Here is a 12,195-nt window from a genome sequence, read left to right on the forward strand (position 1 = left end):
AGAATTTATAATCAATAACAGATAGATTTATGTCCACATCTTGTATTTGGAACTCTTCGGTAGTATCTTTTCCTTTCAACATTCTACTATCTACCACACTCTTTCTCCACTCTTCACTCATACAAATGATAGATATTGGTTAGCCAAAGTGATTACAAGGAATCAATTTCCTGGACCACTGAACTTAAAGCTCTCCCTTAACTTTCTAAAAAGCCTCTTAGAGCTAACTACACAGGGAACTTTATAACTGTGGGATTATTTTGATAAGTGACTTTGAGAAATTAGAATGCTTTCTACTCCTATATCCATCTTAACTTAGAAAGAAGAGGGTATAGACAGTCCTGACTTATGATGGTTTGACTTATGGTTTTCCTACAACTTAGACAGCAAGAAGAGAGTATAGAAAGTCCCTGACTTATGATAGTTTGACCTATGGTTTTTTGACTTAAAATTGTGTAAAACCATCACAATTTCAACATACTTCAAATTTACATTTTGATATTTTTGTGGGCTGTTGATATGTAGTACTTGACATAGTCAACACTTTATTATAAAATAGGCGATTCTGCCCAACTGGATGTTAATGTAAGCATTTTGAGCACATGTAAGGTAGGCAAAGCTAAGCTATGATGTTTAGTATGTTAGTTGTATTTGAGTGCATTTTTGACTTGCCATGTTTTCAACTTAAAATGGGTGCATCAGGATGTAACCTCATTGTAAATCAAGAAACATCTGTATTATCTGTGTCAGAATAAATGCCCAACCAAACAAATTAACTATCTAACTTTTCCCCTTTAGATAATATATTTGAGCTCAATGCTCACAAATCATACTTAACTTTAGACATAGTTCCCTATCTTTATTTTTCTTGTGTGTATGTCCACTGTCAGACATTTGAATCAGTAAAGACTTTTTCTGAAGATACCTGTAGGCCAGTCATCTCAGTTTTAAAAGCTAGTATTCCAACTAGTGGGGAATTCATTAATCACTCTTACATATGGAAAACTTAATTTTTTATGTATCCTACTAACAACATAAAAAGCCTACTTTTTTTGATCCAACCAGGCTGCCACTATTTTCTTACAGCACAAATAAGCATGCCACACAAAACAATGTATCAGCCAGTCCTTTTCCACTTCCTGGCTACAGCATGAGATCACTTAATTGTATATATGGCACAGGGTGCCCAGTGATACATAGCCTTGCCTTTAAGATTTCTGATACTCTGTATAATCCAGAAATACGCATATTTCAAATATTTGTTTATGGTCTTCATCCAATTGAAGACATTATTTTGCAGAATTTATACAATACAGTGTGTGGAGGAAAGTAGAACAGAATGAACATTATTTACTCAGACCATGAAAGCAGGACCATAGCTTCTTGGCACACAGCCTAACCTTCAGCAAAATGAAATGCTCACAGCAGTCTGTGAAAAGCTGCAAACTCTCACCATCAAATGTTCCTAAGCAAGCATATTAGTTATATTAATCACCTATTGGGAAAGCCATCTTTTGCTTATTATAATGGGGCTCTTCCTGGAATGGGGTAACTGGTAAAAGGAAATTTTGGTCATGTTTTTCTGAAATTACATTTTTCAGTAAGTCCTTTGGCTCCCACTGCTTCAGCTGCTCACCGCTATTTCTCTACCAAATGTTAAACTTAAAACAATCATAATATCCAAGTGAGAAGTTACTGCTTCCTGGTTCCCATTTAAGTTTGAAGACTTAGGATACCTTTCTAAAATCACAAGCACAAGGTTTATCCAACACTAATGCTTAGGTTCTACCTATGGGCAAAGGGAAGGGATGGATTAACATCTACGTAAGTGTCTATACATATGCAAGAGAGACAGTCCCATGTGGTAAAGTAATTTGCAGCACTGTTATATACTCTTTATATTCCATATGGATCATCTGATCTAACATTAAATGAAGTCTAATATTGACAGGTTAGAAAAACTAGAAAATAGTTTAGTCCTAAACTCTAATAAGAGATGTGGATGTAGCCGCTTATACAGCAGAGAGGTATATCTGGCATTTATTCCTTATTCCTTCAGTTCTTTTGTATCTGCTGCTGACTGGAGAGCCCTTACCAGTTTCCACTTGATTGCCTATTTCTCTCCAGATTTTTTTTCCCTTCTCTTTGGAGAGACTTAAATCTTTGCTGACAAAGTTAACTTTATACCAACTCCAAAATCAAGACTAATCCAGTAGGGATCTAATTTACCTTAAATATAGCAACCCCTATATATAGTATGAATTCAAAACAAAAAGCTGGCCAATTATATATATTGTAAATTTCATGTTAATAATATTAACAAAAGACCAGATGGTATGTATATGTGTGCTATAAATATAACTTTTCTAAATATAATCACATATAGAGATGAAAAATATTCTTCTTTAAGAAAACTCTTATATTTAGAACAGAAAATCAAACACCGCATGTTCTCACTTATAGGCAGGTGTTGAACAATGAGAACACATGGACACAGAGAGGGGAGCATCACACACTGGGGTCTGTTGTGGGGGAATAAGAGAGGCTGGGAGGGATAACATGGGGAAAATTCCAGATATAGGATGGAGGCAGCAAACCACATTGCCATATAGGTACCTATGCAACAATCCTGCATGTTCTGCACATGTACCCTAGAACCTAAAGTGCAATTAAAAAAAAAAAAATATATATATATATATATATAAACTTTTGTACTTGCCTTTAGAAAAAACTGTGTCAAGATATAATTCATATATTATACAATTCAAAGTATTTATTGCTTTGGGAATATTCAGATGTGTAGCCATCACTACAGTTTTAGAGCATTTTCATTAACTCAAAAAGAACGCCTATCACTTTTAGCAATCATCCGCCTATCCCGTCATCTCCACATCCAGCCCTAAATAAACCACTAGTCTACTTTGTTTCTATACATTTGCCTATTTGGATGTTAGATATAAGTAGAATCATATAATACATGGTCTTTTGTAACTGGCATCTTCCACTTAGCTTAATATTTTCAAGATTCATCCATGTTATCGCATGTATCAGTAATTCATTCCTATTTTGTTGTGGTGGTAAAAACACAACAACAAAATGTATCATCCTAACTGTTTTTAAGTTCAGTAATATTAAGTATATTCATATTTTTGTGAAACAGATCTTCGGAATTTTTTCAACTTGCAAATTCAAAACTCTAAATCTATTAAATAACTCTTCTTTTAGACCTCCCTCTAGCACCTGATGACTATCATTCTACTTTATTTCTACTAATTTGACTACTTTAATTGTTTATTCATTCATCTATTGAAGATTTGAGTTGCTTCCACCTCCTGTCTATTGTGAATATGGTTTCTATGAACATGGGTGTGCAAATATCTCTTCAAGACCTGCATTTAATTCTTTTTTTTTTTTGAGACAGAGTTTCGCTCTTGTTACCCAGGCTGGAGGGCAATGGCGTGATCTCTGCTCACCACAACCTCCACCTCCTGGGTTCAAGCAATTCTCCCACCTCAGTCCTGAGTAGCTGGTATTACAGGCACGTGCCACCATGCCCACCTAATTTTTTGTATTTTTAGTAGAGATGGGGTTTCACCATGTTGACCAGGATGGTCTCGATTTCTTGACCTTGTGATCCACCCACCTCGGCCTCCCAAAGTGCTGGGATTATAGGCTTGAGCCACCGCTCCCGGCCCATTTAATTCTTTTGAATACATATCCAGAAGTGGGGTTGCTGAAATCGTGTGGTAGTTCTGTTTTTAATTTTTTAAGGAATTTTCATACTATTTTACAAGTGGATACACCATTTTATAACCCCACCAGCAGTGTGCAAGGGTTTCAGTTTCCCTTATTTATATCAAAACTTTTCTGGGTTTTTTGATGGTAGCTATCCTAATGAGTGTAAGGTGATGTTCTCATTGTGATTTTCACTTTCATTTTTCTGACAATTATTGATGTTGAGCACCTTTTTATATTCTTGTTGGCTATTTATATAGCATCTGGGGAAATGACTTCAAGTCTTTTTTTAATTTTAAATTCATGTGATTTGATTTTTGTTGAGTTGTAAGAGCTCTTTATGTATTATTATTTTTATTTATTTATTTATTTATTTTCACAGGTTATTAGGGAACAGGTGGTATTTGGTTATATGATTAAGTTCTTTAGTGGTGATTTGTGAGATTTTGGTGCACCCATAGCCCAAGTAGTATACACTGTACTCAATTTGGATTTTTTTAATCCCTCACCCCCTCCGACCCTTTCCCTCCAAGCCCCCAAAGTCCATTGTATCATTTTTATGCCTTTGCCTCTTCATGGCTTAGCTCCCACTTATAAGTGAGAACATACAATGTTTTGTTTTCCATTCCTGAGTTACTTAACTTAAAATAATGGCCTCCAGTTCCATCCAGGTTGCTGCAAATGCCATTATTTTGTTCCTTTTATGGCTGAGTAGTATTCCATGGTATATATGCCACAATTTCTTTATCTAATCATTGATTGGTGGGCATTTGGGCTGGTGGTGCCCATATTTTTGCAATATATTTGCAATCGCAAATTGTGCCACTGTAAACATGCATGTGCAAGTATCTTTCGTGTACGGTGACTTCTTTTCCTCTGTGTAGACACCCAGTAGTGGGATTGCTGGATCAAACAGTAGTTCTACTTTTAGTTCTTTAAGGAACCTCCACATTGTATTCCATAATGGTTGTACGGGTTTACATTCCCACCAGTAGTGTAAAAGTGTTCCCTTTTCACCACATCCCCACCAACATCTATTATTTTTTGATTTTTTGATTATGGCCATTCTTGCAAGAGTAAGGTGGTATGACATTGCGGTTTTGATTTGCATATCCCTGATCATTGGTGATGTTGAGGATTTTTTCATGTTTGTTGGCCGTTTGTATATTTTCTTTTGAGACTTGTCTATTCATGTCCTTAGCCCATTTTTTTGATGGGATTTTTTTTCTTGCTAATTTGCTTGAGTTCCTTGTAGATTCTGGATATTAGTCCTTAGTCAGTTGTGTAAATTGTGAAGATTTTCTCCCACTCTATGGGTTGTCTGTTTACTCTGCTGATCGTTTCTTGCTGTGCAGAAACTTTTTAGATTAATTAAGTCCCACTTATTTATCAATGTTTTTGTTGCATTTGCTTTTGAGTTCTTGGTCATGAAGTCTTTGCCTAAGCCAATGTCTAGAAGGGTTTTTCCAATGTTATCTTCTAGAATTTTTATAGTTTCAGTTCTTACACTTAAGTCCTTGATTCATCTTGAGTTGATTTTTGTGTAAGGTGAGAGATGAGGATCCAGTTTCATTCTTCTACATGTGGCTTACAAATTATCCCAACACTATTTGTTGAATAGGGTGTCCTTTCCCCACTTTATGTTTTAGTTTGTTTTGTCAAAGATCAGTTGGTTTTAAGTATTTGGGTTGATTTCTCCATTCTCTATTCTCTTCCATTGGTCTGTGTGTCTATTTTTATACCAGTACCATGTTGTTTTAGTGACTGTGGCCTTATAGTATAGTTGGAAGTCAAACTATATAGTATGATGCCTCCAGATTTGTTCTTTTTGCTTAGTCTTCCTTTGGCTATGTGGGCTCATTTTTAGTTTCATATCAACTTTAGGATTGTCTTTTCTAGTTCTGTGAAGAATGATGGTAGTATTTTTATGCAAATTACATTGAATTTGTAGATTTCTTTTGGCAGTGTGGTCATTTTCACAATATTGATTCTACCAATCCATGAGCATGGGATGTATTTCCATTTGTCTGTGTTCTGTTATTTATTTCAGTAGTGTTTTGTAGTTTTCCTTGTAGAGGTATATAGTGTAATTGTAAGGGTCCAAGTTTATTCATTTGTATTTGGGTACCTGATTTTCCAGCAACATTTGTTGAAGAGACTGTCTTTTTCCCATTAAGTAGTCTTTGCACCCTTATCAAAGACCATTTGACTGTACACATAAGGGTTTATTTCTAAGTTCTCTATTCTATTCCATTATCTGTATATCTGTGTATGCCAATACCATACTGTTTTTAATACTATGGCTTCATAATATGTTTTGAAATCAGGAAATATGATTCCTCCAACTTCATTCTTTTCCACAATTGTTTTAGCTATTTGGAGTCCCTTGAGATTCCATATGAATTTTGGGGTGAGCTTTTCTATTTTTATAAACAATGTCCTTGAGATTTTGACAGGGATTGGACTGAATTTGTAGATTGCTTTGGGTAGTGTGGACATTAACAATATGAATATAGGCTGTCTTTCCATTTACTTGTCTCTGTTATTTCTTTCAGCAATGTTTAGTAGTTTTCATAAATATATCATTTCTTTTTATGGCTATGTAATCTTTCATTTTATAGATATGCTTCAGTTTGTTCATTCTTCAGGTGATGGATATTTCAGTTTCCATCTTTTGGCTATTATGAAAAATGCTGTTAAAAATAATTATGCTCAAGTTTTTGTGTGGCATTTGTTTTCACTTCTTTTCAGTCTGCCCTTGCTTTTTAAGAAGAATTGAATTTAAATAAAAGTAAAGACTGCTCTGGAAGTCCAGGATAGAAAAACACATTTTGAGTAAGATCTGTATTTGTTGCTTTGAGTAGACAGAAAGGAAATAAAAAGTGCAGTTCTTTTCCAAAGCTTGAGGAACCACACACACCAACATGAGAACTCTTACGCATCAATTTTGCAAATAGTTGCTAGCTGATTTGGATCTGTGCCCCCCTCCTCGAAATCTCATGTTGAAATGTAACTCCCAGTGCTGGAAGTGGGGCCTGGTGGGAGGTTACTGGAGCATGAGGGTGGTTTCTCATGGTTCCTTTTTTTTTTTTTAACCTTTCTCTTCTTAAGAAAAAAAACTTTAGGATTAAAAAATGATGCATTAATTGTAGAAAACATAGACATTTTTGGAAAGTAGAGCAAAGGGAATAAAAATTTTAAATCTAACATTCTTAAGTAATAAATGCTTTATATTTTCATGTATGGTTTTTTCTTCTTTTTCTATTGATATGTACAGATATATTTTAATATAGCTAAGACTATATACTGCATGTTTGACTTTACATGTTGTAAAAATATATATCATAGGAATTCTCTGTCAATGAATATTATAATATCTTTATAAATATTACTTTAGCCTGCATAATATTTCATCTTAAGAATATATAATTTTTATTTAAATACCTCTATTGTTGATAGTTTGTTTTCTTTCCATTTTTTCTATTGCTGTATGCAACTCTGAAATAAACATGTACAGAAACATTTATCCATTTTCCTAGGATAGATTTGTAGAAGTAAAACTATTAGATCAATGGGTATGAAAATGTTTAAAGCTGGCTTTTCTTTGGGTTGTTAAAGGATTAGTGACATATTAACTGAACACATCTTTGATTACTGTATAGCACCTCATATTCAGATAATCTCTGCAAGCACTTGCTGTGAATTGATTGGATGTAATCTTTTATTTCAGGCACCAGAATGCGTCTCTTCTTTCTGTCTCCTATTTCTTGGGACAGAAATCAGGAGGTCTGATTGAGTCCATTTACAAGCTGTGTCAGACAAGCACTCACGCCCATCTTGTTTATGACTGCCTGCTTACCATATTGCTCTCAATATTTACATTTTCTTTCTTTTCTCTTCCTTCAGATGGAATGGGGCGAGTCCTTGCTCAAGATGTATATGCAAAAGACAATTTACCCCCCTTCCCAGCATCAGTAAAAGATGGCTATGCTGTCCGAGGTAAATATTTTGGTCTTCTTAAACATAACCAGACTAACAGTATTTTTTTTTTTTTTTTTTTCAGATTTGTGGCACAGCCCAAGCACCCAGCAACAGTTAGATTTGTTTTCCCATGGTTGTCAGAATAACTTTATTCACAGATAACCATGTTAATCTGCACCTGTATATTTTCTGGTACAACCTTGATTAAAACTTTTCAGTTAAAGAAAAGTTATATAAAAACTTTTTTAAATTTTTTATTTTAATATTTGTGGATATATGGTATATATATTTATGGGGATGCATGAAATATTTAGATACAGGCATACAATGCATAATAATCATATCAGGTTAAATTTGGAATCCATCACATTAAGTGTTTATCCTTTGTGTTACTGAAATTCTTGCTTACAAATATACATATAGGAATAAAATAAAAACACTGTACTTCAATTTATTCTTTCAGTTCCTACACATGCCAGACAGCATACATTCCTGATCTGGAAGTTTTCCAAATGCTTTCTAGTTGAAAACATCTATATGGTCTAAGAAAAAAGAGTAGATTCCCAACACGAGGATAAAGTTGAGGTGGTCTGGTCTGCTTTCAACTCAAACATCAGTAAAGGGCTTCATGAAAAGCAGAAATGAGGGAAACCTCTAATTCTTTGGAAGATGCCATATTTCAAAGTTCTGGAGCCCCAACAGCTCACTAGTATTTAAAAGCAAATACTCAATAGCATGTTTCTGCCTAAATTCCAATCTAAGAACCCAAAATGAAAATTCAACTGAATCGCTCCGAAACTGTTGTTGATTTTCTTGGTTTTGTTTTTGTTGTTCCATGTACAACATGATGTTTTAAAATATGTAGTATACATTGTATAATGGCTCAGTTGAGCTAATTAACACATACTTTACCTCACATACTTATTTTTGTGGTGAGACTTAAAAATCTACTCTTAGGGATTTTCAAACTATGATACATTGTTACTATGTTATTGGTTATTAATTCACGGTTGATATCATTGAAGAAACATGTTTAAAATAACATTTTTGGCCAGGCACAGTGGCTCACGCCTGTAATCCTAACACTTTGGGAGGCCAAATGGGCGGAACATAAGGTCAGGAGTTCAAAACCAGTCTGACCAATGCGGTGAAACCCCATCTCTACTAAAAATACAAAAATTAGCCAGGCATGGTGGCATGTGCCTGTAGTCCCAGCTACTTGGGAAGCTGAGGCAGGAGAATCGCTTGAACCTGGGAGGCAGATGTTGCAGTGAGCCAAGATGACATCACTGTACTCCAGCCTAGACGACAGAGCGAGATTCCATCTCAAAAAAAAAAAATTGTCCAGTTTATCAGAGCTGTTAAGCATGCCAATTCCTTTTTAATGGTCAGTTATGAAGTCACTTTCTTGGTTTTGGTTTTGGTTTTTTTAACTATATTTAGCCATGAAAATACAGGTTGGGCATCCCCAATTCAAAAATCCAGAACTTGAAGTACTCCAAAATCTGAAATTTTTTGCATGTTGACATGGCACCACAAGTAAGTAGAAAATTTCATATCTGACCTTATGTGAAGCATCACAGTAAAAACACACTCAAAATTTTGTTTAGAAAAATAAGTTAAAACATTGTATAAAATTACCCACCTTTTGGCTATGTGTATGGGATATATATGAAACATAAATTAATTTGTGTTTAGACTTGGGTCTCATCCTCAAGGTACCTTACTATGTATACGCAGATATTCCAAAATTTGAAAAACATCAAGATCCAAAATACTTCTGGTCCCAAGCATTTCATATAAGGGATGATCAACCTGTAATTTTCTTTTTCTTATAATTAAATACATCCTTAATCTCCCCTGTGTGCCATCATCATCTCTTAGTAGTTATCTTTTTATGTTGGAAACAGCATAGCAAATGATTAAGGCTACAGGCTTTGAGCAAAGTTCTAGTGATAAGTGTTTTAGTATCAGTTCCATCTGTAACTTTGAGCAAATCACTTAAATTTTTGAGCCTCCATTTTCTCATCTTTAAAATTATGATAATTACAACAATACTTACTCCAGCAGGTTGTTGTAACGATTAGATGAGGTTGTAGAAAGCCTTAGTAAAGTACCCGGCACACATTAAAAAAAAAAAAGAAGAACACTTGATAATTGTTGTTTAAAATATTTAATGATAGTAACTATTATTATCACTATTATTAGTATTATAAACACATTTTCTTAAACCATCTCTGAAAAAGGAAAAACTTTTGAATTGGTACTCTCATTTTCTGTATAAATAAAATGTTAGAGAGATTGAGCTTATGTTGTTGTTTTTTTTTTCACTTCCACTAGTGTATTCTTTCTCATGATGATTATCTTGGAATCACCTCATTCAGCTTGATCTCACTAGATTAGAATACTTCTGAAATTGTCAAAGCCAGAATATAAATACCAAATTCCCAAAGGCTCCTATGGTTTTTTCTTTCAAGTTGATTTCTTCTACAGTGTTGATTAGAATAAATATTGTCCAGACAGAAAATTATTCTATTCTTGTGATAGCTTCACTGGCTCTTCTAGATTCTGGTTTTTTTCTTTTCCAACACCGTTGTCTTGAAATAGTTTCTTATTGCCCATCTAAAAAGTAAATTCTGTTTTGATCTAATAATTTGTAGCCATACAAGATTACTATAAAATGACAAAGAATTCTTACTTCCAGAGTAGAGCAAACAGCTACAGCAGATGAAACACCAGTGACAAAGAAATCTGTTTTTCATAGTCTTTTTAATATAAAATGGGAGAGTGAGGAAATAGAGACAGAATTATTCCCAAAAAGAATATTGTTCTATGATTTTTATATGAGCTAGCAGCAGCTCAATTTAAAAAAAAAAAAAAAAGGTTGCTGTTAGCTTTTCTTGTTGCCAAGAGAGCAAAGCCCCTATGAACTTTTCTGACACTGTACAACCAATCAAAAAATTTTTATGTAAAATTACCATTTAGTATCCTATTTATGCTTTTGTTTTAGAGTTGTTGTTTTGTTTTCTTTGTTGTTGTTGTTGTTATTTCACCCAAAAAAAAATGTAAAATGGCATCTCAGATTGTAAACAGTCCAAGACATTATCTACCATGCAGCTGATTCACATTGTTTCTTTCTTGCCAAGGGATGCTAGTTCTTCAAGATAGGTAACATCTAAGAGAGACATAAGAGATAACCATCATGTTGATGGTTAAATCTCAAAATAGGAATGGTTAGTATGTCTGTGTGTACCATATGAACATCATAATTAAAGAAGCAAAAGTCTCCTGTAGACAAGTGGCGTGGTCTTACAACTATGCCAGATTTTCCTGTTTATACCTCCTCACCTTTGTCTGTAATTCAGGAAGGTAAACTCTACAAACCTAAAAGTTACTTTTACCATATTTAGTAATTAAGGTGATTTTCATTTCTTTAAAGGTAACTGTATTCATTAGTTTCTTTTATGTTATAAATACCACCTTCAGGCAGTGTTTTGGTAAAGAATATCCTTGAGGCGAATTGTTGTGGCTCTCTGCCACTCTCCTTTGAGTACCTCCTTCTCTCTACCCCTGTCTTCATTTACTCTTGTTCCTTTCTCCCTGCTCCCTTGATACTCCCTATTTTCTTCTCCTCTGCCTTTACCTTAGGCCTTCCAGTAATAACCAGTGGCACTCGTGAGCATTGCTAACCCTCTAGGTGTAAAGATGTTGCTAATTTGCTCTGCATCACTAAGCATTAGTCAGTATCCTTCAGACACATGTGGGATAAAACTCCAAACCAGTTGGAGGATCACTTGCTTTAAGGTATGTGAGTTCAGAAATCAAGACAATAATAAAATGACTAAGGAAATAAGTAGAAACAGCTCAAAATAAAACATTAAGAAAGAACACAATGTAAAGAAGGCAGGAATCAAGTGATGATAATATAAAATAATAGGAAGATCTGTAAATCTAAAACTGCATTAAGGTGGGAGTGAATTTGAAACATAAAAGTAGATAAAAGAAAAATCAAAGTGGCATATTTACAATTTGAATCAGTACAGTATTTTTATTCTTTACATGTTTGGAGTTTGTTTCTCCCTTCACACTGTTAAAGCTAATCATCCTCTATGCATTCACATCCTCCTATTTAGATGTGAGTGCCTATTGTCTTGCAATTTCTTTGTGGATATTAATAAAGGCAAAAATATCGCAGAACTCCAAGTTCAGCTTTCTTGAAAAAGTTCATTTGAAAGGTTTATCCTTTCAGAACTTATTTTGAGATCATTTGGAAAAAGGAATATTTTGAACAAACCAGGAATTATTTTCAGAGCCATGGTAACATACAGTTCTGAAAAGATATATTAAGAGAAAGCTTTGCCATTTGGTACAGAGAATTTTTAAAGTTTTTTTTTCTTGTTTATATTCTGATTGAAATTACTTATGGAAAATGCAAAAATAAATAAACAGGACATTTTTAAATTGCCCATTAACTTTCTC

The 12,195-nt window shown here is 34.1% G+C and overlaps 1 protein-coding gene across 50 annotated transcripts in view; it reads left to right on the top strand.

Moving 5' to 3' along the window:
• The window catches only part of GPHN (gephyrin), a 689,342-nt gene that overhangs the window by 559,891 nt on the left and 117,256 nt on the right, over positions 1–12,195 (top strand). For all 50 annotated transcript variants that reach the window (XR_013521272.1, XM_078335184.1, XM_078335182.1 and 47 more), the window contains one exon: positions 7,642–7,734. Coding sequence is in view for 49 of the 50 variants with exons in the window: in XM_078335184.1 (XP_078191310.1) it covers positions 7,642–7,734 (93 nt within the window). In the remaining variant the exon portion in view is untranslated. The remainder of the gene's footprint in view (positions 1–7,641; positions 7,735–12,195) is intronic.

The sequence above is a fragment of the Callithrix jacchus genome, chromosome 8 (assembly GCF_049354715.1).
Source record: "Callithrix jacchus isolate 240 chromosome 8, calJac240_pri, whole genome shotgun sequence".
Classification (NCBI taxonomy): Eukaryota; Metazoa; Chordata; class Mammalia; order Primates; family Cebidae; genus Callithrix; species Callithrix jacchus.